The 27083-nt window shown below is 47.9% G+C and overlaps 3 protein-coding genes across 5 annotated transcripts; 1 reads left to right on the forward strand and 2 right to left on the reverse strand.

Annotated features, from left to right (window-relative positions):
• Positions 1 to 64: 64 nt before the first annotated feature.
• On the forward strand, positions 65 to 11272 carry CEP41 (centrosomal protein 41). Of its 3 annotated transcripts, XM_040596509.1 has the most exons (11): positions 65 to 183; positions 690 to 753; positions 1846 to 1893; positions 5944 to 6005; positions 7110 to 7179; positions 7654 to 7792; positions 8770 to 8921; positions 9243 to 9310; positions 10089 to 10203; positions 10400 to 10615; positions 11075 to 11272. In XM_040596509.1, exons 1-11 carry the CDS (start codon positions 151 to 153, stop codon positions 11221 to 11223), a joined length of 1116 nt encoding a protein of 371 aa, XP_040452443.1. In that variant the 5' UTR covers positions 65 to 150; the 3' UTR covers positions 11224 to 11272. The 3 variants fall into 3 exon arrangements, with proteins under 3 accessions (XP_040452443.1, XP_040452445.1, XP_040452444.1); XM_040596511.1 differs by lacking the exons at positions 9243 to 9310; positions 10089 to 10203 and having other exon boundaries at positions 109 to 183; XM_040596510.1 differs by lacking the exons at positions 65 to 183; positions 690 to 753; positions 1846 to 1893 and adding an exon at positions 3174 to 3438.
• A 3623-nt stretch (positions 11273 to 14895) lies between these two features.
• Positions 14896 to 17868, reverse strand: LOC121089029 (carboxypeptidase A1-like). The gene is made up of 11 exons (XM_040595779.1): positions 17751 to 17868; positions 17454 to 17535; positions 17076 to 17210; positions 16888 to 16989; positions 16653 to 16754; positions 16468 to 16569; positions 16216 to 16326; positions 16013 to 16103; positions 15446 to 15645; positions 15229 to 15313; positions 14896 to 15083 (listed from the first exon to the last, which is right to left on the reverse strand). Exons 1-11 carry the CDS (start codon positions 17813 to 17815, stop codon positions 14896 to 14898), a joined length of 1263 nt encoding a protein of 420 aa, XP_040451713.1. The 5' UTR covers positions 17816 to 17868.
• A 742-nt stretch (positions 17869 to 18610) lies between these two features.
• LOC121089023 (carboxypeptidase A1-like) lies at positions 18611 to 23141 on the reverse strand. The gene is made up of 11 exons (XM_040595765.1): positions 22993 to 23141; positions 22174 to 22255; positions 21288 to 21422; positions 21039 to 21137; positions 20422 to 20523; positions 20246 to 20347; positions 19999 to 20109; positions 19683 to 19773; positions 19344 to 19543; positions 18942 to 19026; positions 18611 to 18856 (listed from the first exon to the last, which is right to left on the reverse strand). The coding sequence occupies exons 1-11, from the start codon at positions 23127 to 23129 to the stop codon at positions 18669 to 18671; spliced, it is 1332 nt and encodes a 443-aa protein (XP_040451699.1). The 5' UTR covers positions 23130 to 23141; the 3' UTR covers positions 18611 to 18668.
• Positions 23142 to 27083: the final 3942 nt, after the last annotated feature.

The following is a 27083-nucleotide window of genomic DNA, read 5'->3' on the forward strand; positions in this document are numbered from 1 at the left end:
TGATTGGCCGCGGGCGCGATGAGCGACCAATCGGGGCGGGGGTAGTTGCGGGGTGGGACGCCAGAACCGTGAGGGCGGGTGAGCAGGCAGGCAGGCAGGCAGGCGGGAGCGAGAGAAGGAAGCGGTGCGGTGGGTGCCGGCTGCAAGAAGATGTCGAGCAGGAGGAGTGTCGGGGACCCGGAGGTGCGATGAGGGGTCTTTCCTCTCGCCGTCACCCTGCCGCCGGGTCCGGGCCCCCTCCTCTCCTAGAGGAGCAGCAGCCCTGGGTGGCTTATGGGGCGCGGGATCCCCAGCGGCAGGGGCGGCCCTGAAGGCTGTGGGGACCGATTCGGTGGGGTGCCCGGGGCGGGGGCTGGTGCAGCCTCCAGAGGCGTAGTTCGGGACGAGGGAAGGTTTCCTGGGGCCCTCAGAGCCGGGCGGGTGAGTTGTGGGTGGAGAGTGAACGGGAGAGAAATTCTCCTTTTGAGGCTTTGAGGTGGAGGTTTGTCAAGGGATTTAATATCCAGTTGAAGACTTAGAGCTCTTTCCCTCCACCTGTGAGCAGAGGATGTCTGAGAGGGTGCCTGTGGTCTCACTCCTTTTTTTTTTTCTCTCTTAGAGCTCTTCAAATTGCCTTTTCTGGTAATGTTTAAAAAAACCCAATACATAGCTGTGTATTGACTTCCCATATCTTTTCCTTTTTAAACCAGTATTTAACCAGGCGCATCCCTCAGAATCCCAGATACCAACATATAAAAACCCGCCTTGATACTGGTAAGTGAAATCGTGGTAGGGTAAAAACACTGAATGTGGATGTCGGAGTGTATGAAAATATGCTGAATGTCTTAACTGCCTCTGTCCTGAGCTGTTTTACCCCAGATAACTGTGCAGCTATGTCAGAACTCGTATTGCGGTTATGATGTGTCTCACCTTACGATGTCAGGCTCTGTTGTGATACTTCCCACAGAAATTACTGGAGTTCATGTATATGGGCTTTTCTTGTATAAACTCATATCTTGGCAAGCCTGTAAGTCAAGATAATTATTTGGGGGGGGGGTATCTTTGGGGACTTTTTTGTTGTTAAAGTGAATTTTATCCAGTAATGCTTGCCTATAGTATCAACACAAAAACACTGGGGAAGGCACAGCATGGCCACAGCTGTGCTTGAAGCAGAATGTCGGAGGCAGCATTTGAATATCAAAGTCCTGATTTCAGTTCCCGTAGATACAGCATTGTAACATACTGAGTTTTAGGTAGTAACTTTCTGAAGGCAGTGTTGATGATGACTTTGTTCTCCAAAGCATCATCAAAACAACTTATGCTTTTGAGTAGAGAGGGCTTGGTGTGGAGCCTTGTAAATAGGAGGGGTGCTACAAGGCTGCTTTTTCTGGAATATCACCGTTCTGACTAGCAGAGTGTGGATGTTTCTGTACCCCTTACTGAAAATCCTGTAAGATAAACTCTGGATGCTTTCAGGGAACGGGAACAGCACTGTGGGTATGTGTAGAGGATTTGAGCTCCTGCTGGTCATGAACATTTGCAATGACTTCCTCTACTCAGGATGGAACCTTTAGGCTATGGACCACTGCCTGTTCCCAGAGGCAGCTGGGGTCCAGCAAGTCCTTTGACTGACTTTGCTCTTCAGCTCAGCCTTCCTTGCAAGAGAAAAGCACTAAGAGGAAAATCGCAGTATTTTTGATTTATGGCTGCCTTGTATTGTCATGTCAAAAGAGAGTCTACAGCAAACATTTGTTATCATAGTCTGATTTTTTCCTACAGAAAAAATAAAATTTAATTCTTAATAGTGCTGGAGAAAACCACTAATAAAAAAATTGTAGCAAACTAATATTTTTGTTGTTCTTACAGGAAACAGTTTGACAAAATACACTGAGAAGTTGGAAGAGATCAAAAGAAGTGAGTATCTGGAGAGGAGCAGAATGTACTTGCAGTGGGTCAGGTCAGTTCATCAAGGAGCAGGGGTTAAATCCCAGGCCCTCTGTTTGCTTGGAAGGCTCCATTCCGATTCCCACAGCCGTTTACAGGAATGAACTGTAGAAACACGCAGCAGTAGGATACAAAGATGTTTTAACCTTCATTCTTTGGCCACTTTCCACTTTGTCCTGCACCTTGTTTCTCTGTCTCCCAGTGCTTTACAGACTTAAGAAACTAGGCAGGCATGTCTAGGAGTCTTTCCAGATCCTTCTTTGTGCTGTTTTTGCTGTTGAATGGAAACCAGACAGAAAGTTCTCAGGACTAAGAAAACTAGACTAGACTCATCTGGGAAGACTCAAACTGCACTTCTGAGACTTTGTTTCACTTTTAGGTAACAACTTGAGAGCTTTGTATATACCTTTGTAAAATTTTACTGTACTTAGATTTCTATCAGAATACTCCAAGATAGGAAAAAGACAAGCTCATTCACGTGTAACTCAATTTCTGCAGAACTAAATACTGACGTTTTGAAGACTTTGGCTTGTTCAGGCTAATGAAAGCCTAACTGACTTTTATTTCAGCCTGCTTTCCCACTGAAGATAGGCTTTTTAAAAAATTCTTACTAATAAAGCTGACGTTTTACTACTTTGTTTTCGCATGGAGTGCCAAGAAAGCTATTAAACCCAAAAGCTGCATTTACTGATGTGAAAGAAAAAACATCCCCATTAATGAGGATTAATTAGGATTTTGAATGTTCAGGTTTAGTTCTTAGGCCCACTTACTGTGTTCCTCTAAGGTGGCAGTGTTCATATTATAAGGGAGATTGCTGATCTGTCACGTGAATACATTTGTGCTCAGCTTTGTGCAAAACGGGCCTTTGTTGCTGGTTTGTTTGTTGGGGTTTTTTTGAACACCACAGGTCTTTGGGGAAAATCAAAAGAGAAATGGCCTTTGCTTTCCAAAATCCTGTGTTGACCGACTAAGATTTCAGTGCTTAACACTGGATTGCCATCGCTTTTTATCTGTGCTGAAAATCTTGTTGAATGGGCCTAGTTGGTTTTCAATCTCTGCTGTGAATCTGATTTCATTTCATGTAGGAGTTCTTTTGTTTAATCATGGTTCTGGAGTCTAGTAGGAACTTTCTCATTATATTTAGCCTGAATAGACACCTTGTGTTCCCAGGCAATTTGGAAACTTCTCTCCCTTGATTTCTCATGGATAGATGACACCATTTGGACACAACTTTAAATACCCAGTACAAGCAACTCTCTGTCTTTTGTGTAATTTGAGAGAGTGGGACTTAATACTGCAAGCCTGCTTAAGAGAGTTGGAGCCATGATGATTTGTCCTTTGGAGAACTGACTTGAGGAGAGACACCAAGTCTCTTCCTTTTCTCTGGTGTTGCTTCACTCATTTCCGAAGCCCTGAGGAGCACATCCTTGAATATACAATAAATACAGCTTCAGACCAGTTTGCTGAAGCAAAAAATGTCAGAAAATTCAAATGGACCTTCCAGGGCAGCACCAGGTATGTCATGTTGCTTTTGTAGTCAGAAGCAGCACTTCTTTCTGATAACTGCTGGGAGGCTCATGCAAGCATTCAGCTTGGTTTGCTCCAGGTCAGGCTTTGTACTAACAATGTTTTTGGTTTGTTTTTTTTTCTTGATAGAAATAATTTTGGGTGCTAAAGGCAAGATCTGGGTCATAAAGGCTTGTTCTGAAATAAAGAATCCTTGCTTGAGGTGGGTGGAAACCATCCAGCAGCTGTGTTGTATGAGCACTGTGACAAAAGTTCTGCTTTGTCAGTGCTGATAGAGATACAACACTTCATAAGCTTTTCTGGTTTTATTTGTCCTTCTAAATTAAGTTTATTTCTTGCCCTTCATGTGACTGAAGGGCTCTTTTTATCCATGGCTGGGGAGTTGTAATCCTTTGGACATGGGCTACATGTGGGTTTTGTGTCAGGCAGGTGAAATAGGCTGTTAAAGGGAGGCTTTACCAACCTGAACTTGAGGCTTGAAACCAGATGGTTTTGCAAGAAACATGAGGGTAATTTTGAAGTTAATTGGCATTTTGAAATTTAGTTTATGCACAGATCTTGTACTAAAGACCCATGGTTTGAAATGCATAATGCACATCGCAGTGCACAGGTACAGGGATGTTTTGGATGGGCTCCTTTTTTCTAAGACAAGTTGTTGAGTAGCAAGCAGGTATTTGCTTTGCAGCCTAATAAAATTGTATAGGGTAGAATGTTAAATTTGGGTATTCTTGCTCTGAATGCTGAAAATTAATTGGCCTACCTCTTCAGGAAGCATATTTAAGCAGGAAGGGGTAGGAATAAAAAACATCAGAGACTGAAACTCACAATTTCTCTTTTTCTTTCTCTCCTGCTACTGTAATGCACCCTTGGGCTGTGTACGGGCAGAATCTTGTCTGAACAGAATGTCTGTCAGGAAGCTCGTGATCACTGCTTGTATTGGGAAGAGATCTCAGTCTGGAGCGTTCGCGTGGCTCCTTCTCTAAACACATGTCAGTTTGAGAGTTTCCATAAGCTAACTTTGTGGTAATTTTTTGTGTGGTGGTTACAGGAATATGGGTTGGAGCCCTTCCCCCCCTTCTTCCCCATGTTCCCTTAATTAAGCTAATGGAGCACTGCAACTGGCTGGATTTGCTAAAAGGTCCTGTACTCCGTTGTTAGCCCCCTTAGTTGAACAGCTAGAGAGAGACCAGTTTGGAATATCTTCCAGTAGTTGCTAAAATTGTTAGAAAAATGCAAAGGATTTTTCTTTATTTAAAAATAAAAATCTGGGATTTCAGAGGTGGAGCCTAGTAAGAGAGGAGGAGGGAAATAAAGGAGGAGCAATTTTATTTTTTGAAAGAGCTTAGATTGATTAGAGTGTGGCTTTGAGAGCTGCATGCAGAATTTGGTTACAGCTGCAATGCCTGACATGGAATTTTGTTCACCTTCTTTGCCTTTTCTTGCCGGTGCAGGATTGATTTTATTTTATTTTTTTTTCCCCTTCCCCTTTTCTGCTATCTTCTTTCTAGCTGTAAATTTCCCAAAGGACAAGGCTTCCATTACTTTCCGTGGGAGCCTATTTCATATCAAGATGTTCCTACTGATACTCATCCTAGCTTCTCTCTGCTACTACATACAGCCTTTTGTTTCACACTAGAAGGCTTCTCTCTTCCTTGTGTTTACGCATCTCTAGTATCTGTACGCGATCAGACTTCCATCCTTGTCATCGCTTACTTAGTGCTGTTAATCTCTGCTCTGGTTGTTTGCCAGTTGTTCCAACAGACCGCTCAGTTTTCTTGCTACCGAAGCTTTGTCTTCAGGCTCAAGATTCACTTAGTCCAGTTTCTCTGCAGCAATTATGTGTGCTTCAAGCTGGTGTCCACACTGATCTGCTGTTCGGTTTTCTGCCCTAAACAACTTCTGTCAGTTATCCATTCCTTTAGATAATCCATATTGGCAAACTGTAGGAATCGGAATTAAATTGTCAGATAAAGGAAGATAATGTGGAATGTTTTAATCAGTAAGATTAAATGCACATGTTTAGCTTAGTATTTGAAAAGACAGTCTGAGATACAGTGCCCCTATGCTCTGATTCTGTTGTAACTTATAAAAAAACTCAGGTAAATTAAATGTTTTGGTTTAAGAGGCTTTGTGACTATAGTGGGCTTCAAAGAACAGCAGGCAAGGTGATAAATTCATGAAACTGCTTCCTTCCCTCAGCAGGAACAGAAAACACAAAGTAATATGCATTTGAGTCTAAAAGCAACTACATCTGCCTTCTCCGTTGTAATCATATCTGGACAAGATCTCTCTTTATAACTGGTATTACTTTTCACAGAGTCTTCAGGTTTATTGCTCTGATCCTTCAGCACAAGCTTAGTGCCCAGAAATCCTGCCTTGTTGGAGAAGAGAGTCTTATGAGGATAGCTGGGACGAAGCCCCATTACCTGGTATTTGCAAAAGCTGGGAATTAACTGAAAACTTACATTGTCCTTTTCTGTTTTGTTTTTGAAGATTACAGATACAGAAAGGATGAGCTGTTTAAAAGACTGAAAGTGACTACTTTTGCCCAGTTGGTATGTATAGTTCCCTCTGTGGCCTCTGAAAGTTATCAACTTTTAGGAACAGCATTTTGCTTTGTCTAAAACTTGCTATGCAGTTACTTACATAGCCTTAGTGTGTAATTCTTCTGTGTTGGCTTCTTTCTGCCCTCATGGATTTCTCTTAATAAAAACAAACCATTCAAGCCAATTGTTTTTGGAGTAGTCAGTTTTTCTGGTTGCAAATTGAAGTGTGTAGGGAACAAATTTCAAAGAGAGGGTCACTATGTTTTTTGTCTGTTAACTTAAGAGGCTCTTCAAGGCTCTTACAAAAAAGAAGGGCCAGGTAAAGTGGCATTCAAATCTCATTGAGCTTTGTGTCAAGTAGTCACAGCCTGAAGCCCTCTCTCATAGCAGGTTTAACTGCAGAAGATGGGAAGGTTGTGACTTTAAGGCTTTCTACATATTTTTTTTATTAAAAGTAATTAATCAAAATATTAAAAATTGGAAAGTTTGATCAATAAATAAAGATCTCTGTGGGGCTTACATACTGGTTTGAGAAAACTTCTAATAACTAGAAAAAGACAAGCTTGTCTTCTAAGGAGAGAAGGAAAGGGAAGGTTAAACTTGCAGTTACTGAGGGAGTGGGTTTCTGCAGACTCCTGTCTTCATTTCCTCCAGACTGTTAAGACCAGTCCTATGACTGTCATGGTCTGATGAACCAGTTTAGTATGTGAGTATCTCGGGTCTGCTCTCACAGACCAATTAGCCCTATGTGATTTTTGCCAGTGTAGTGTGTGCTCTGAAATGTTTCAGTGACTGAACTTCATAAAAGTCAGAAAACATTCTGGTATTTGATGTTGCCAGCTTGGCACATCTGGCTTTTCTTTATTCCATGGCTGAGTGTTCTCTTGGTTTGGTTTGGGTTTTTATGCTACAATTTCCATTTAACGAAAGGACACACTTGCAGTACAGGCATCATATACGCATCTATATGTGACCTTGAATTCCAATAGAAGTTGCATTGAGTTAAGTGTTTTGGCTTGAGCATTGTTTTTCCTTAAGCTGTTCTCCCCCCATCTTTCAATGACGTTGGTGTGTGTGTATCAAGGTATCGTTGCTCGCTTTTGTTTCCCGTAGGTCATCCAGGTTGCCTCTCTATCTGATGAAACCTTAGAAGTGACAAATGAGGAGATCCACAAGCTGGAAGGTAACAATATTTATTGTAAGCACAAAGAGCAAGAGCTGTAGATCACTGTCATGTGGTGAGCTGTGTCCTGACAGACATAGCTGACTATTCAGCAAGTAATTTAATTGGGATGAAAACATAACTTAACCTGTGGCCTGCAACCATTCCACTTTGGGAACAGAAACACTCCTAAAACAAAAAGACTTGCAAATAAGAAAGTCCTTGTGCTGCCAAGTTTATTGTGGTAACTCAGTAGGTATCATGCATCCAGAATGAAGTTTTTACTGAATTATTAAAATGAGATTTTGAGCCCTTAAAAATCATATGGCTCCTCATTATTTTTAATATGAGGCCCTCAGTAAGTCAGCCTTCTAAGAGGATGAGGATAAGGCTATCTTTGAGGCACGTGTTCTTCTAAGAATAGAAACGGGGCTTAAAATGTGCGTGTTTATTTCCTGCAGCATTTTAACTCTTTGTACCCTGTTCTCTCCCCAGATGGCAATTCTGCTCCAGACGCAGATGCTGAAGTTACAGCAGGGACAAATGGGAAAGGAAGCCCTGATGGGACACCTAGTCCAGTCCTGTTCATCAACAACACAGGAGCTGGGGAATCCTATCGGTCCACGTTGCAGAGGTGCCTAATAATAATACATTCTTCTTCCTGTATTATTACTTAGCAGATATTTTTATCGAGCTAGTTATTTTAAATTGCTGCAAAGTGATTTTATACTGTATTTCTCATTAAAGCCTGATTTTGCAGGTCCAAGATGTAAGTGAGAGAGAGGGTTGGCAGATTTTCCTGTCTGAATGAGTTTGGTTTGAGGCTGTAAACCAACACTGTTGCCACCTGATCATTGTCTAAATGGCTGCCAAGGAAATATGTTTATGGGCTTTGATCCAGGTCTCTGGGTTCAAGAATGCATGTTATAAACTGCTCTGGTACTCAGTAATGTACCTTCCCGATGATCTTAGCAGATTGTCCTGTGATAGAGAATAAGAGTCCAATTTCCAAACCCACTCAAGGTCAGAGATACCAGGAAGACACTGTAAGAGGAAACTTTTGTTTTGGTGTTTCCTTGCTGTACCTGTGCAAATGTTAACAGAAGAGTTGAGACACTAGCCTGACCAGTGTATCAAAGCCATCAGTTTAGTGACTGCCAAGAGTATCTGGAGGTTTCTGTTCATGTCCTGTGTCCAATCTAGTAATGAAATGGGAAATCTCTGCATAGCATTTCTTGTAGATGATTGACAGTTATTTAGTGTGTCTGACTTGCTGAGATCTCAACGTTGGCAGCTGCTTAGAATTATTCTCCCTCACCTCAAAGTCATTTACAACATAAAATACCTGGAATTGACTGATCCAGAAGAGTATGGTTCATATAGCAAGGTTGTGCTCTGTTTATTTTTTTATATTGATAAAAATAAAATCAGTTCTTATGATGTACTGGAAAGCCTGAAAGATAATATCTCCATTTTTATGTGGTGTCTGGCTGTACTGGAACATAAATGGGCTGTTGGAATGGTTGATGGAAAAGTGCTCTGACCTGGTGAAGAGGTATGGGAGTGTTGAGAGTGAGAGCTTGCACCATAACCTCCTCTTTCCTCTTGCAGTGTGATAAGTGGTGTTGGTGAAATGGATATAGAAAAGGACACTCCAAAGAAAGTGGACACTCAGGATAAAGACATGCCTTATCCCGACTGCCCCTTTCTGCTCTTGGACGTACGAGACCGAGATGCATACAACCAATGTCACGTCATTGGAGGTGAGGAGACTAGAATCCCACAGCAGTCTAGTGTCAGCTGGGATCATGTATTCAGTTCTGCGTCATATTCTGGCTGGCTTCATTTTTTCCCCCAAGGTGGGACATTGTTGGGAGCAGAACACTCTTGGCACTCACGCAGTACATGTATCATTCCTGAAAGGGATGAGGGGACTGAGCTGATGTTAATCCCTTATTTAGTGGGGGTTTGAGTCTGTTGAACTGTAACAAGTCTGTGTCAGTTGTATTCCAGGTTGTGATGGTTGGTGTTTCGGCCGCTGTATGACTTTTTTTCTCTCTTTTCCTCCCCCCCCTGCCCCGCAGCTTATTCCTACCCTATTGCAACGCTCTCTAGAACCATGAATCCATATACAAATAGTATTCTGGAATATGTATCCTTTATATATGAAGTGCTAGCATAAAAAACCACAAGTAGGGGGATGTTAGTGAAGGCTTCCAAAACCAATTGGAGCTATAGCAGTTGCTGTGACTGGGACCAACAAAATCTAGGGATTTCTAGGAGGGTGGAAGGGTGGATCCTTTACACTAGCAGTGATTACCTGATGCAGCTCTGCTGCCACCATCAGATGCTGGATTCTAGTTCCTCAAGGTTGTAACACCTCCTGACTCCAGTGGGAGCTGCCTGAATTTGGCATTTCTTGGGATTTTGGCTGGAAGGCAAAGCCATACTTGGACACTTGTCCTTTGCTGTTGCTGGAGTGCCCAGCTTCTTGAGGGATACATTCATCAAATCCTTTGGCTTCATCTCAGCACCTTGATAAGGATTGACCTTTCTCTGGAGGACAGAAAGAGGATTATTAGCTAAGATTAGGCTGATAAATTCCCAGGCTGTTAGCTTGTAAGGGCTGCAGGGGAGAGGAGCTTGTAAGTAAAGGTGCTTCTTGCCTGTTACTGTTCAAAACAGGGGTGGACTGCACTCCAGTGGGGATTAGACTGTGTCCTTCCAGTTCCGGCAAGCCTCAGCTACTGAGAAATCAGTTTTAAATCACAGGTGCAGGGAAAGCATTCCTGCCCGATACTTGCAAATCAAGTAGGGAATCTCTCAGTCTCCAGTCCATTTATTTGTCTTTTTTTTTTTTTTTTCTTTCTAAAAGGTATTAATGGTCACCTTAAGTTTACAAATTAATCCTTAGCTCTTCTACCTATCAGAAAAATGCACGTGGAAAAATTATTATTTTGTATGACAATGATGAGAGGTTAGCCAGCCAGGCTGCAACAACCATGTGTGAGAGGGGCTTTGAGAACTTATTCATGTTATCTGGAGGTAAGTGGGGATGGGCAGGACTCCTTGAAATCTCAGGTGTGTGGGGGTCAAGAGCAGAGAGCAAGGGTTGCATGAGCTGGAGATTGGGAAGAGCTGTATGTTCAGCCATTGTCAGGTGCTTTACTTGGGATCAGTGATTTTACCAGTCACATCTTAGCTGGTGGTCACTGGTAACATCTGATCTGTATTTCTGCAGGCCTGAAGGTCCTTGCACAGAAGATCCCAGAAGGACTGATCACTGGCTCGCTTCCTGTGTCCTGCCAGGTGGCAGCTCCCACTGCATCTGCCCGAAAAAAGACCTCTCCCAAAGTGCCACCTGCACTTGCTGAGAATAAATGGAGATTTTCTGCAGATGATCTACAAAAGATAAAGTACTACCTAGAAGAGGAGCATGTTCCTTCAGACACTGCCAGTAAGACCCCAGGACAAATGCTGCAGCTGCTTTTTGTAGCTCTTGAGCCAGCTCTGCAACAGTTCTCTGCTTTGCTATATTCTTTCCATGAGACTGATAGGAGAGGGAGACATTTTTTCTAAACTGAATGAGAAGGTCCACCAAAACCTGTGCTATGCCAGTCCCAGAGGACTTAAATCTTGCATAGCTACATGATGGCAAAATCCTGGGCCTGCTGACTGTGGGCATATAGGCCACTACATTTAAATGTCTTTAGGTTTTACTGGTGATGAGTAGGTTCTTCAATTTTTTAGGCCTGCATGGCCAGATAGAAACTGCCCAGAACCTGGCACTGAATTATTCATGGGTCTGTATGTTTATAGTGAGCGCTGGAGAGCCACAGAGGGGCAACAGATCTTTTGTGTATCCTTGTGCTCAGTCACACACACAGCTTCTGATATTTGGGATTTTTTTCCACAGGCAGTCTTAACCGTGGTTCTTCAGGCCGTGATTCCAAGGTGACAACCGTGAGGAGCAGTCCCAGTGTCCCCAACACCACTGGCAATGCGGGATCCCTCACTGCCCGCTCACTTAGCAGGAGCAGCCTTCAGAACAGGCCATGGAAATAAGTGACGATATCTTCTTCCACTGAATAAATGGATGTCCAGGTTCTGGGAACCTTGAGCAGTGCAGCCCATTTGTCATTTTAGGAATTGGCAGAGAAAAGCAGCAGTGGTATATAAATGGCAGCTTGGGTAAGGCTGGGGGAGCTGGAATGGTTGACGTTTCATAGAAGCGGGAATGGTATTGCTTTGGCAAGGCTGAGCATTAGGTGCAGTGTCAGGACACAGCTGATATAACTGATTTTATAGGGGAGGGAGGAAACTGGTAGTAAAGCCTGTGACCAGTAGAAATGGTTCTGCAAAGCTTGTAGTGCAGATTAATTTATCTGTGTCTGTAATGTACTCCTGTGCTGTGCCTGGAACTGCAGACTGCGAACAGGAGAATGCATGTGGATGTAAATGGGCCAGAAATCATCTGTGAGCAAAAACTTTGGTGTTTTGTAGCAGAGACACAGACCCTCAGCAACTCGCCAAAATGTTGGAGAGAGGATTCTGTAATGGTTGTTTTTTTGTTTTTTAAATTATGTTAATGAACAGAAGTATTTGTTAGAAAGATGTTTTTGGAAATAATGCCCAGCGTGGCACTGTAACCTGACAGTCATGTTTACTCATGGGCAGTTTGTGAAATGGTTCTGTATATTTAAAGGTGGGCTGGAGAGGCATTAACTGCGTTTCTCCTCTTTTCTCCTGTATTGGCTGGAAGGTTTGGCTTCTAACTGTGCTTCTGCTTAATTCCTTGCCATGGTTACAGAGAGCTACCACGTGGTGGTTTTGGTTCTAAATGAAATGAGAGAATAAGACTGATGGACGTGCTGAGCAGGACCCTAAGACAGGTCAGCTATGCTTCTCTTTGTTATGCAGGCAGAGTGTCTCCTTAGTTTGGCTGTGCACTAGTGGTTTGCTTCTTTTTGTACTTGCCAGAGCAGGTTACTGGTCACTGGAGCTGCAGAAAATGATGATGTATGTGGAGTACTCAGCCTTGTCAGCAGAACAGTGACTGACTTCCCTAACCATCTTTCAGGCTGTGAGTCTAGGTTAGGAGGCAGAACATCATTTAGCTTCATAAAATGCTTTTGTGATACTTGGAGGCAAACTCTATTCTTCAGTGAAGCAGCAAAGAGCTTTCCAGTTCTAGCACTTGATAGAGGCTGGAAGTTTATTCCCAGTTACACCTTTGCCAGTGTTTTTGGAGTAGCTACATTAAGGTTAGGGTGGTTGAAGGGAAATTTTCTTCTGCTGTAACCTGCAGGGTCCCTAAAATCTACCAGGGACCATGGATCTGGTAACCGAACAGGGCATGGACATTTCATAGAAAATGAGTATCACAGCTTTCACAGATTGGTGCTTCTGCCACACCAGTATTGGTTGGGTGACCTAGAAATCATCTGAATCTACTCAGTGACAAAGCAAAGTTGCCTGCTAGAGACATCGTAGGTGGTTATGGGGAGATCCTGCTCTCTAGCCTTTACCTATGGTGTTGCTCAGCTTTGTCTAGCTTTGGCTTCTTGGTCTTGTGGGTTTTGTGCATGGCTTTGTGGGGTTTGGTGGGGGTTTTCTCCCTTTTTGAAGTATATGAGCAAACTTCAACAGACCTCAAATTTCACCAGTGGTGCAGATCATCGGGGTAATTCTGGTGAAAGGGCAAGGTGGGAGAAATTGCACATAATTTCTAGTCTGGCAGTTGAAGAATAGACATCACTGAGCATGTTTATCATGTTTATTGAGTATCCATGAGTCTTAAATCGGACAAGTGCTGATACAGGGACTGGCAGCCATTCTGATGGAGAGCCATAACTTCAGTATTCTTCAGGGAAGAGTGAGGTGACCAGTGCAAACCTTAGATGCCCTGTCAGAATCCCCCAGAGGGAGAATAAGGGGAGAAATTAAAGGATGTAGGGCAGAGACAGCATTTAAAATGTACTGAAGTACTTCAGAGCTGATGCCCCTGTGTGTTCAAATACACATCTGTATTATTTTTCTATATGTAACAAAACCCGATTGCAGGGAGGTATCTTAAAAGCTTCCAGCTTCCCAAAGAAGTTCTTGGATGCTTTAAGTTGTACAAACCAGCTCTAATTTGTACAAACTGCCCTTCCAACCCATCCACTATGGACCACATGTGTCCTGGATTTCCATAGGGAGAGTGTCTATGTGTAAGTATGTACTGCAAGAGTTGGGTTGGTCAGGTATGAAGATAAAAAATAAAAATAATTATGGGTCTGGTTGTGTCTTATTTCAGCTCGTCTATAGGAAGCTGGATGAATCTTGTTAACTGCTCTGCTTTCTTACCTCCCTACTCAGTCACACTTTTGGAAGACTTCTTGTTGTTGTTCTAGTTGCAGGCATATTTATTTTGAACAAAGTAGCTTGTCCTCCTAGGTCAGACCAGTTGGCTTGCCATGGAATGGCAGCATCACTTCCTGAGGGAAAAGCATTTATTAAATGGTCTGAGCACAAAGCAGAAGCTGCAGGGACCTGGTTCTTGTCCACACTCCTCTTCACGCACAGCCTTTGGAAGGTGACTCGCCTATTGGGGCTTTAGTTACTGAGTGGCGATGCTTTTAGGTGACCTAATAAAACAAAATAAAAGCTAAGTAAAACTTTAAAAGGAGATTAGCTGAATGTGCACGGGAGAGAGGGGAGCCATTTATTATGTGCTTGAAAGACACACAGGGTCCCACTGGGGTGCAAGCAGGAGATCTCAGAGTTCCATAAGCACTTGAAAGTGTATAAAATGCATCCATGTGGGAAAAACGGAGGTGAGTAGTGGTCATTGTGTTGGCTTAAAGTCCTGATTTTGCTATCCAGCTGTAGGAGACAGATCCAAAATCCCTGGCTGCTCTGGGCTGACATGAAAACTTCCTTCTGAAAGGGGCAGGCAAAAGTAGTCCTAGCTGTTTGAGGTCCTCCAAATCCAGGGCATCAGAGGAATAACTGAATGTACTCTCTCATCCTCTTGATGGATTTGTGTGGTTTTTGTACTCTTGCCTTGGTGTTGTTCAGAGGGTAGGGTCAGAGTCTGTAGGGTCTGGGAGTTTTAATTATTTAATTTAATAAAAAGCAAGTGCCACCGTATGGTTGAGTGCTTCTTTTCTGTTGGAGCTTTGCAAGCTAACGGAGAGCATGGAGCAGTGCCTGCAGAAGCTGGGAGGTCCCCTCCCCTAGGGATTGCAGAGGGTGAGGAGGGACCTTCCTACCAGTGCTGCAAGGTGATGTTCAACCACAGAAACGCACAGAATAAATGGTGCTAACCCCATTGCCTCACGTCTCTGAGCTGCCCTGGCCCCTGAGAGGGCCGGGGAAGGTGGGCACCCCTCCTGCCAGCACAGCTGCGGTGTCTGAGGTCTCTGCTTGCCTGCTGGGTGTCAAACTAAACCTCTTCGCCTTCCATCATCTGCCAGAGCACAGGGAAAACAAGCACCTTCCTTTCTTTTGTGTCCCACTATTTTCATGTCCTTTCAACCCCCTTTTCGGGCTGCTGGGCAGCGTGTGCTGTTTGTGTTGGCCGCTGCCGCATGCACCCGCAGGAGTGCTGAGTCAGTCTCTGAAAAGGCTTTTCAATGTTACTTGGAAAAGGGGAAAACAACGAAAGGCATTTCTCATCCTTCTTCAAATTTATTTATTGCATTCTTCCACCCTCTCCAGCTAATTCAACTGCCACTCGGCCTCCAATCCCGGTTAGTAGAGATGGTCCCGCGTGTACAGCATGATGGTCTTCAGTGCCAGCCACGTCTCCTGCGCGGTTGGGACAATCTGCTTGGCGGGGAGCAGGAACCCGTAGCGCCCCGTGTCCCGCAGCTCAAAGGTGAAGGAGTACTTGATGCCCTGATTGTATGTCCAGTCGACAGTTGATCCACTCGCTTGGTCTGAGTGGGGAAACAACAGGTGGGATGCAAAACGTTAGTCGCTTTGCATCATACAGGTATTTCATGGGATGTTTTCTCTAAGACAAGGTGAGAGTGATGATGTTGGTTTAAATTGGGGGAACCACCGCGGCCCCCTATTACTTACAGATGGTGGTGAAGATGCTGCCATACTTGTAGTTAGTGCCGTACAGAGAAGACAGAGCTGTGACTGCCTTCTCAGAGATCTGGTGCTGGGAATACACAGAAAGGAGAAAGATGAGCGGAAGAAGGGAAAAGCCTGCAGGAGAGATTTTTCACCTGTGCCACAGGCAAAAAGGATATCAAAGCTCAATAGGCTTGGCCTGGGGCAGCAGCAGCCCTACCAGTTCCTTCTGGTCAGGCACTGGGGTTCTGGTGTAGCCATAGGGGTAGAGCAGGAGCTGGGAGTAGCTGTGGATGGAAATGAAAGCCTTGATGTTCCCATGGCTCTTCACAAAGTCCACGATGGCCTTCACCTCGGGCTCCGAGTTGGCGTAGGGTCCGTGGTACGTCTCTGAGCAAGGGTTTCTGCTGGCCCCAGGCCCTGTGGAGAAGAGGACAGTGAGAACACAGTGTGGTTGTTTGGGGGCAGTTGGGTGGCTCAGAGAGTCACAAGGGCAAAGAGCCTTTTCCATTTCCAAGGCCAAGAGCTTTTCCCACCCCTCAGGTGCTTGGTGGCCAGTGAGGAACACTCTTGGAGCTCCTCCTAGATATTTGTATGATGACTTTTATTTGTTGTCCCCACTGTGCTGGTCACTAAGGGACATCAAAGCCCTGGTGGAGCCCAAACCCTTGCCTCTGCCACAGAGAGCCAATCCCATCCCTCCCCCAGGGGACATGAGTGAATCTGAGCCAGAAATGGCCTTGGAGCCTCCATCTGGAGGGTGGGAACCTGCCGCAGGTTCTCTGACCTCCAAAACCTGCGTCCCAGTTGCGGTTGGGGTCCACACCGATGCAAACGGAGCCTGATTGCTTGGACCTGGTCTTGCGCCACATGCGATTCTGGAAGAGCAGAGTCATCTCAGATGGTGCCCAGGGTTGGAGCTCCGACCCTGCCCCCCAGCCCCATCCAGCATGGCTGTAGGAGGTGCGGAGAGGAAAGCTGGGGTGGTACCTGGGTTTGGGTGAAGGCAAAGCCATCTGGGTTGGTGACAATCTCCAGGAAGATGTCCATCTGGTCCAGGATGGAGGCCAGACCTTCATCATTCTCATGATCCACGACAATCTAGAAAGGATGATGGTTCGGGGCTCCCTGGTGCTGCTGGAGCACTTTCTTCTCTGTGGGTTCAGCCACCTGGCATCCACAGTGGCTGCAGGACCTTGTGGCCCTTTGGGGACATAAGACATGTCTGAGAGGTGCCCGTACCTTCTTGGCAAACCAGACTCCGCTGGCCTGTGTCACCCATTCACGAGAGTGGATGCCAGTGTCGATCCAGACGGCCGGGCGGTTCGTACCCCCTTTGCTGAACTGGAAGAGCAGAATGGGGGGGGTTGGCTTTGTCCCTGGCCTCGCTCCCCCCTCCAGTCACCCCACATACCCCAAATCCTCACCTTGAGCACATAGAGTGGGCGGTTCTCTGTCGACCGTCCAATCTCGACCTTGCTGACCAGGTTGGGGTTTTCAGCCACCAGCAGGTCCATGAAGCTGTAGATCTGGGGAAGAGGGATGGGGGGGTCATTCCCAGCTCACCCCTTGCCCTTGCTACACATGAAGCAAAGGACTTTGCAAAAGCAATTACAGAATGTGATTTTCCCCCAAAATGCCCCAAATCTTGTGCTTTCTCACCTCGTCCAGGGTATGGTAGGTGGCATAGTCAAAGGTATTGGTGGAGAGTGGCAGCTGGCGGCGGCTACGAAGCAACTCTGTCTGCTCGTTGTCCACCAGCGCCTGGGGGACACAAGGCAAGATGAGACATAGTCCCCTGCTGCACCGAGACCCCGTGTCTTACCCACCTCCCCTCTACCACTGCTGACCTGCACGTCCTCGATCATGATGGAGTAGGAGACGCCATTGGCTTCCAGGTGGGCTTTGAAGGACTGCAGGCTGGGGAAGGGCACACGGACATCGACCGGGTACCCAGGGCCACGGGGTTCCAGCCAGAAATCCAGCTGGAGCAGGAGAAAGTGAGGTGAGGGGGTCAGATCTGGCCTCAGGCTGCCCCTGCTGCACCATCCTGTCTTGCTTTTCACAAAGTGGTCCCCATCATCCCACATCCAGCCCCTCCTCCAGCACCATCGTCCCTCATCTAGCCCCCCCAGCCCTGCTCTACAGTGTGGCTTAGGGGGTGCAAACCAAGTGACACAGGCTGGAGGGGTCTCCCCAAAAGCCACCCCCACCGTTGCATCCGGTACCTGCAGCTCCTCAAGGTCCTGCAGCTCCTGTACCACCTGCAGCTCCTCATCGCTGGTGGGGGTGATGCGCAGCACCTGGTGCCTGTGGGGTCAGGGGGTGTTGCAGGAGGTGGGGCCAAGCTCTGGGTCCCTGGTGTCCAGGCTAATCCCCATCCCATCCATCCCCCCACCCTGGGGATTTTCACTGAGGCTCTTCCCAGGGGTGTCTGTGCCCCCTCAGGACTGAACCAGCTCCTTCTTCCCCAGCTGGTGCTACTGCCCCCATCGCAGCCACACCCCGCTGGACGGACTGCCTACCCAACAAAAGTCTCGGTGCTGGTGGCCGCTGCCACCAGGGCAGCCAACAGCACAAGGACCTTCATCGTCAGCTGAAAGAGCCCGTCCTGTGTCCTAATGGGACCTTGGGGCCTCTTAAATCCTATCAGGATGGTGGCCCCCAGCCCAGCCCCTCCAGCTGTCCCCTTTCCCAGGGCCGTGGGAAGGCTCTGGCTGGCACCAGCCAAGGTCAGACACTGCAGCCCTGCCGTCCCCCCCATCCACTGCACTCTGGGTCCCGGACAAACCTGTCCCAGGAACTGGCCAGGACTGTTGGTGAGTCACCTACTGGCAGGGCGAGAAGCAGGGAGGTGCCAAAATCCCACCGCCCATAGTGCTGGCTGTGGCTCAGAGCTGTGAGGAGGAAAAGGATAAATTTGGGTCGAGAAAGTGCAAGATGCAGATTTTTTTTGCACAGGGAACTCGGTGAGCTGGTACCTAAGCTGTGGCTGTGGTGGTGGGGGCAAGGGAAATTGTTTTAAAGTTTGGCATGGGACAGAGGTCAGAGCGGGTGATGGTCCTCCCAGGTGGCAAAAATAAAACAACAAATGCCTGAAAGCACTTCACACCCAGTGATGGCCCTGAGGGTGCCTGGTGTCCCTCCCCACAGCCCCCAGGGGTGGATGATGGAGCAATGCTACCCAGAACCCCATACATCTGGGTTTGGTTGCCCAAAACCCACGCATCTCCTCCCAGGTCCTTCAGGGCTGTTGGCTCCAAAGGATAGGAACTTGTAGGGCCAAAGCCACAAGGTGGGAAATAAACACCTGCAGGGATAGGAATCCTTTTTCACTGGTTTTCTGAAGTCTAGCATGAAAAGATGAAAAGTCACCAGCCTTAAATCATAGAATCTCCTGGATTATTTATTGAGATGAGAGAATGCCGTGGGAGGTGCTGGGTTCAGTATGGATGCTCCAGGACATAGACCATGATGTCCAGCAGCGCTGGCCAGGTCTCAGTAGCGGTGGGGATGATCTGGCTGCTGGGCAGGAGGAAGCCATAGCGTCCTGTGTCCCTCAGCTCGAACGAGAAGGAATATTTCACCCCATTGTCGTAGGCCCAGTCGACGGTGGTGCCATCTGCCAGATCTACAAGGAGAGAAGCGCAGGCATGATCCCCATGCTGAGCATTTGTGGTGGACACAGTGCTGTGGGGTGAGGAAGGGACACTTACAGATGGTGTCCACAATGCTGCCGTACGTGTATTTTGTCCCATACAGGACAGCCAAGTCATTCACCGCCTTTTTAGCCAGTTCATTCTGCAACGAAGAGCCCCAAAATGGTGAGACCTAGTGGACCAAGACCTTGGGGCAGCAGGAACCCCAGGGCCATGGGATCTAGAGCCCAGCATTGTTTCCCAACCCTTCTGCTCTTTCTTTTCCCCAAACACCCTTAGTTTTTGATGGATGGGAGATATGTCTTGCAATCACCCTCCCTCCAAGAACCAGATGATGGGCTTCAAAGTGCAGGTTGCATCTAACAGGAGGAGCAGGGAGGGTCCTAGGATGATCTGACGTGACTTCTCTAGCAAGGCTGGTGCTTACAGCCCCATGTTTACATTTTGGGGTCAGCTCACCAGTTCTTGGTGGTTGGGCACAGGCTCTGTCTTGTAGCCATAGGGGAAGAGCAGCATCTGGGAGTAGCTGTGGATGGAGATGACTGATTTCATATTCCCGTGGCTGTGGATGAAGTCTACAATAGCTTTCACTTCTCTCTCAGAGTGGGCATAGGGACCACGGTAGATGTCAGAGCAGGGGTTGCTGCTGGAGCCGGAGCCTGGGGCATGGCAGAGGAGGCACCATGCAGAGAGACAGCCCTGGGGAAGGGTTTCCAGCCCCCAGGTTTCTCCCCTCTAGCAGGAAGCTTTGAGGCACATATGATGCCTTGCATGGGGACCTGCTGTCCTGGCTCTCACCTCCAAAGCCAGCATCCCAGTTTCTGTTGGGGTCCACACCAACGCAGTGGGAGCTGGCATTGATGGACCTTGTCTTGCGCCACATGCGGTTCTAGGAGCAGATGGGGGTGAGACCATCACAGGGATGTAGATCACATGACCTTGGGGGACAGGTGAAGCCCTCTTGCCCAAGCATCTCTGGGGATGGGAGGAAACCACCACCAACAACTCACCATCCCACATGGGAAGGAACATCCCTCCCCACCCAAAAATTACATTCAGCCAAAGCTGCTGGAGACAAGTGCTGGGACAAGTCCCACAGTGTCCCTGCACTCACGGAGCTGTGGGTGAAGGCAAAGCCATCGGGGTTGGTGATGATCTCAAAGAAGATGTCCATACTGTCCAGGATGGCAGTGACAGAGGGGTCCTGGCCATACTCCTCAGCGATCTGCACAAGGAGGGGACCGGGAGCTGCATCGGTGCCCCTCAGGGATAAGGGAAGTGACCAAGCGGCTCAGCAGGGAGGTGTTAAAGAAGGGCTGGGGTAAGAATTGGGGTTCCATGTCCCAAGAGCATGTGGTTACCTTGTTGGCCGTCCAGATGCCAGTGGCTTGGGTGACCCATTCCCGTGAGTGGATGCCCGTATCCAGCCAGATGGCCGGCCTATTCGATCCCCCAGTGCTGAACTGTACAGAGAGGGGGGATTTCAGCCCCGTGCGCTTCCAGGGCTGGGCAAGGTGAGGGTGCCTCTGGTACCCACCTTCAACACATACAGGGGTCTGTTCTCATAGCTCTGCCCGATCTGGATCTTGCTAACAAGGCTGGGATGACCGTCCATCAGCATGTCTATCCAGTCATAGATCTGAAAGGAGATGCTGCTGGGTCATGAGGCTCACCTTGGCTTTCTTTTTGGTTTTTAGGGTATCCAGCACCACATGCAACATGTAGAGCTTCCCTGGAGAAGCCCTGGTTCTTCCCTGGAGAAAACCAGGTGCTTGGACCTCTGTGTGAGCAGGGAGATGCACATTGCAAAGGCTTTTGCAAAAGCAGAATCAGTGTGGGGAGCAGAAAGCTCTGAGATCCCCCAACAGCATCACAGCCTCCATCAGCCACCCACAGAGCTCCAACTACAAACTTTGACCCCCAAAATGAAGTTGAAGATGTCTTCCAGTGAGGCAGGGAGATACCAGGAAAGGCCATGCTGCACATGGAGGGATGCCTGGTCTCCCAGCTCAGTAAAACCTCCACCCAAGGAGGAGAGATATGTCCTGGGTGGGTCTCACCTGCCACCACAAATGTCACTACACAGACGCAACCATGACACAGGCTGAGTGTGACCCCAGCAAGACAAAGCGAATGCTCTGCAGGGCAAAGTACCTCGTCTATTGTGTGGTAGGAGGCAAAATCAAATGTTTTGGTGCTTCTCCCTATCCTTCTAGACTTCATCATAGTTTTTTTTTCCTCATCCAATAATTCCTGTTTAGGAGGGAGAAAAAGAAAATCAAACAGGCTGAAAGGAGGAGGGGATTGGGGTTTACTTCAACTTCCTCATGCTTTCCAACTTTTTGGATCTTCTCTTGGGACTGAACTACAAGAGTTTGTCCCATTCCCCACCACAGCCCTTACCTGCACGTCCTTGATCATGATGCTGTAGGAAATGCTGTTGGACTCCAGGAAGATTTTGACTGCTTGGAGGCTGGGGAAGGGCACCCGCAGGTCAGCTGGGCGGCCAGGGCTGGTGGGGTGACGCCAGAAGTCAACCTGATGTGGAGGAGAGAGCTCAGCCCCATCCTGTGCTGGTGCTCATCCGCTGAGCTTCCAGCACCAAAAGGGGTCTCAGAAGAGTTTCCCATGAAGGTTCAAAAAAGTTTTTTGGACAAATTTTGGGGCACACGTAGGTACCAGGATGGGTCAGGGTCCCTTTGCCTTACTCAATGGAACTTCTACAGAAGCACCTTTCAGCCTAAGTTGTTTGTTGACTGCAAACGTCCCTTTGACTGATGAGTATTTGTGATTTGAGCAGACATGGCGAGACACCAGGATCACTGTGTGCTGGTTCTGCTCTTTAATTCAATAGATGTATCTCCTAACATCGGTTTTGCAGTGCAGATGCTGTTTCCTGCCACCCCTCCCCCATCTCTCTCCTGCTGCTCCCACTGCTTAAATTTTTTGCTGGTATTCACCCTGCAAAGCATCTAGGGCAAACACAAAGGGAGCAGAGTTACATCGTAATTCAAGCCAAAAAAAATAAATAGCAATGACATTTTAGACTTGAATACTCAGCCTGGGTACGATGATGTTGCAGTGACTGGGGTGTTCCCGCTTCACACAAAACAGGAGAGCTGAGCTCAAGGTGCCCCGAGCTAAGTATTATATTTATATAGTTATAAATTATACATATCCAAAATGGGAAGGAATACTGGATGTGAGGTCAAAAGAAGGATGGAGCCCTGGACATCACCAGGGTCTCTGTTTTACACAGGGGGATGCTCAGGGCCCCATCGGAGCTCACCTGTAGCTCTGCCTGCTCACCCAGCACCCTGAGCAGGGTGATCTGCTCCTCATTGCTGGCTGTGATGCGGAGGACCTGGTCCCTGCAGGGAGGTAGAGCCATCAGCGCATGTGGGAGGGATCACAGGATGGGGATGGGGGGTGGGGGTGGGGTGGGGGTGGGAAGGAGCTGAGCTTCCAGCACTGCCAGGGCCTCATCACGGCCGGGTGGAGGCTGTGGAAGGTCTACACTGGCTCGGTGGGTTGGAAAGCACATCAGTTGTTGGAGGTTTGATGTCAAGAATGAAAAATGCAGGTTCAGGACAGTTGTGATGGGAAAAAAATCAAGTGCCAGAGAGCCCAAATCAGTCTTCACCCTTCCTTCGATCACAGGAGCTCCAAAACATTAGGAAATAACTAAGTCATCAATATGTTCTGTCTATATCCATCTACATGTTAGATATTTCCTAATGTATCTCCCACTCCAGCCTGGCTGGGCTCCCTCAGGGACAGATAAGCCCCTCCTGAAAAGGAATGTTCTCCTTCTCTGGCAGCAAGGCTTCCCCATCTTGGGCCAGTCCTTCCCCTGGCAAAGCTCAGGATGATGCTCTTGGGATTTAGCATCCCCCAATTTCTACCTGTTACATGCTCAAAACCTCCCCCCAAAGCTGGACACATCTTTCCCAGTGTCCCCATGGAAAAAGCTGCTGGCTTTCCCTCCTTTGGGATGTCACTCTTCTTCTTGAACCCAAAGGACAGCAGACAGGGCCGGGCATCTCTCACCTCGGTCCCTCTCCCCAACCAGGGTGCCCCACCACCCCTTGTTTCTGGCAGGACTTACCCCACGAAAAGCTGCTCGCTGCAGGTGGCTGTTACAAAGGTCGCAAAGACCAGGAGGATCTTCATGGTGAGTGGATGCAGACAAGCCCCAGCCCCCAAGGGAGCATACAGCTCCCCTGTACAGTGCTCTGGGGGCATTCGTGGACCTCAGCAAGGTCACATCTGCTGTCCCTGGGGAGCCAGCATCGACAAACAGATTAGCCAGGAACAGCTCCTGGGAGCCCAAATGTTTGCTTTATTTGGCAAAGTCAATAAAAGAGCAGCCAAATTAGGGAGGATCTGATAACGCCTTCCTGGCATTTGGGTCCTGCTGTGAACAGCCGGGGAGGGTGCCGGGGAGGGTGCATGCCCTTGCACCCAGCTTGGTGCGAGTGGCTGTCATGGTCACAGTCACCACCCAACCCAGGGGCATGGGATGGTGCCAGTGGTGGGGTCATAGGACCCCAGATGACACAAGGACATGGCACTTTGTTTCCACAGATTTCTTTACTACAGATTACTATTAGTAAGTCAGTTACAATTATGATGAGTAAAACAAGCATATGTTACAAGTTACTACCAAATTACTAGCAGAAAAGTAAGCATATAAACATGTATATATATTTATGATTAATTACTTATATGCACGCATATATAGACACAAAAAATTTAAAATATATCAGTCAAATTATTACCAGTGATGCCATTTATCAAACCGCTCCCAGGAGTGAGGCCAAGTGACGATGGATGCAGTCTCACCTCAAAGATGAAGGGTGGCCCAGGGCCAGGTGTTCCCACAAGGGTCCAAGGGGCTGCACAGGGACATTCACCTGGAGGTAATGCTCAGAGAGAGAGAAAGAGGGGCTTGTTTTGGGGTAGAAAGCAAGTTATTTTTGTCTTCAGCATAGATACATGAGTGGGCAGGACAGCAGCTCCTGGAGCAGCTGTTGCTGACTTCTGCTGTCTGAGGAGGTCAGTTTGTTATAGTGGTTTCTTTGTTCCACAGGTTATACCAGTGTCTTTGTTCCACAGGTTATAGCAGTGTCTTTGTTGCGCGCTTATCTATGATGCCCCTGCGCTCCTGCCCACACTTGTCAAGGATGCTCCAGGTTCATGGGCTGTGTTCCCAGGCTGGCAGCCATCATCTCTGTCAGTTTTTTAGCAGACATCTTCTGTTCATGTTTTTCCCCATTAAAACCAGGTTGTCTTTCTGGTGGCCCCAATGGCAGAGTGCCATGGGAAAGGCGCTGTGGTCAGGGGATCTGTTATGGCTTCATAACGCTTAACTGGTGATGTTGCTGATCTGGTCCTGGTCGGTGGTGTCAGGCTAGAGGTCCTCACTGAGGCAGGATCATGGGGCGGTTGAGGTGGGAAGGGACAGCAGGAGGTCTGTATCTGACCTCCTGGATGAAGCAAGGTCAGTTCTGGGGGCAGACCAGGTCTCTCCATATTGGGTCTTATAGTCACAGAATCATGAAATGGCTTTGTTGGAAGGGACCTCAAGGACCATCTGGCTCCAACCCCCTGCCAGGGGCAGGGACACCTTCCACTAGACCAGGTTGCTCCAAGCCCCGTCCAGCCTGGCCTGGAACACTTCCAGGGATGGGGCAGCCACAGCTGCTCTGGGCAGCCTGTGCCAGTGCCTCGCCACACTCAGAGTGAAGAATTTCTTCCTAATATCTAATCTAAATTTACCCTGTTTTGGCTTAAAGCCATTCCTCCTTGTCCTGTCGTCGCTACAGGCCCTACTAAAAAGTCCCTCCCCAGCTTTCTTACAAGGCCCCTTTAGGTACTGGATAGCCGCTCTAAGGTCTCCCTGGAGCCTTCTCTCCTCCAGGCTGAAGAACCCCAGCTATCTCAGGTTGTCTGCCTAGGAGAGGTGCTCCAGCCCTCTGGTCATCTTCCTGGCCTCCTCTGGACTTGCTCCAACAGGTCCATGTCATCCACCAGTTCCCTCAGGGCCTGTGAATGCACCTTATCAGGTCCCATGGACATGTGCACCTTCAGGTTTCTTAGATGGTCTTGACCCTAATCTTCTCCTGTAGTGGCAGTTCTTCATTCTCCCAAGATTCTTCCAGAGTTCTCCAACGATGGAGGCTGCACACCCTCTCTGGGCAATGTGTACCATTGCTGGACTGTCCTCCTGATGGAAAAGCACTTTCTTATGCCCAGCCTGGCTCTCTGTTTCAGCTGATGCTGTTGTCTCTCCCATCACACTTCATGGAGCTTTGCTCCATTTTCTCAGTAATCTCTTCACAGGGGTGGGAGAGTCCTCGTTAGGTCCTCCCAACCCAGAGCTGTCTCAGCTCCAGGCCAAACCAGCCTGTCTCCCTCAGCATCCCATCATGGGACACATCCTCCTGTTCCTTTTGGTGGCCTCCACTGATCTCACTCCAGGTCCCTTTTTTGGACTGTGCCAGGGGTTCAAAAACTGGATGCAGTTGTCATCAAGCCACGTACTTAGAAGCAGAAGGACCAGGTGGCCTCAAGGCCTGGATGATTGGAATGAGCTTCAAAGCCAGTATGAGGTCACAAGTCTGCAACCCCAGGGCCAAGGCTCCTCAGGCTCTGCAACTCCTGCCCACCATCTGCCACAAGGTCCTCGCTCTGGTGACAACAGGTCGGCCAGGTCCAAGAGCCAACCATGTGCCCTGGACCCTCCCCATCAATGTGGTTTTACCAGTGGCATTTTTAATTGCTGGCTACAGGTGGGATTTTGGAAGGGTGGGTCAGTTTAGGAAGCAGGTGCCACCAGATGGGGCCATGAGCAGAGGGGAGGGATGGGGACATGCAGGGAGCACAGCTGCCCCATGTTGGGGTTTGCTTTCCAAAACAGCTGCACTCAACCCAAAACAAACCCACGTGGTACTTCCCTATGCCTCAGCTGCACCTTCACCTTCCTTTCCCTGCCAACGGCCTCACATCCTTTGAGTCTGAACTAACATTTTTCCAGCTACATCAGGTGTGTTTGCTCTCCTGCCAAGCTCATGGGGGAGTGAGTAACTCACCAGCTGCTGAGGGGATCACAGGACATTGAGATAAACCTGTTAGACTTGATAATCACTGCAACAGCAGCAGGGACTGCTAATCTCTGACCCTTCAGTGGCTTGAGTGCACAGCCCTGAGCTGTTTGCTCTTAATGCCCAAGAAATTATCAGACTGAACAACAGAAGGAAGGAGGTGGGCTCTTGAAGGACTGTGGACTGGAGGAGAGCAGGCATCCTCCATCTCCACCCTCCAACCGTGCCCACTGGGCAAATCTGGGAGGGAGAAAAGGGACATGACCAATACATGGGGCTATTAGGCCATCTCCCTCCCACCAGTTGTCGGCGACCTGCCCCCAGAAGGCAGCTCTGTCAGAGTCCCCAGGTTTACAAGAGCAGCGACACGGAGCTGTTATGAACAAAAAAGAAAATCTTCCCTGTCCTCTTTAAACAGCAACTAGATGCTACTGGAGCAGAGCATAAGGCAGGCTTGTGTAATTCCCCCAGCTGTAGCTATACTGCTGTAGCGGAGCAATTGACTTTCCACACAATCTAGTTTACCATTCAAGTGCTTCAGCAGCTCTGAAAAGTTGACACCACTTCCAATCCACAAATTTCAGGAACACTTTCAAAAACCTGCACCCCCACCACCCTGGGAGCCAGTTTCTGCCCTGGTGACAGGGCTGGTTGTGAAGGGGGGTTACTGCATCTGCGGGGAGGTTTGCAGAAGTACAAAGCTCTGTTAAGGGCTGGTGTTGCCTGGAGCAAATACATTTTTCATTTGCTAATAGAGATGGAGCTGCAGAGGGCACAAGGCAGAACAGTTTGTAGCAGTCATGAGGTAGAGGATGATCATCTCCTTTCCCAGCATACCTTTCTGCTCTTACATTTAATCTTTCCTCAGCCTCCGCACTATTGCAAGTCCCTCATCTGACTTTTTGCTCATCTGGGGGAGAAAGGCCTGCTCTCTTCATCTCACCAGAGGTCACTGACATCTCAATAGCTATACAAGTGCTCACATCTTCCATTCTCCTCTTGTCCCTGTTCCTACTGTGTCCTAAAAGCTTCTAAGGGGTCTACCACGCACACAGATTCGCAGTTAACAAGACAAGCATTAAATGCTTTTTAT

Source organism: Falco naumanni, chromosome 5 (genome assembly GCF_017639655.2).
Source record: "Falco naumanni isolate bFalNau1 chromosome 5, bFalNau1.pat, whole genome shotgun sequence".
Taxonomy (NCBI): domain Eukaryota; kingdom Metazoa; phylum Chordata; class Aves; order Falconiformes; family Falconidae; genus Falco; species Falco naumanni.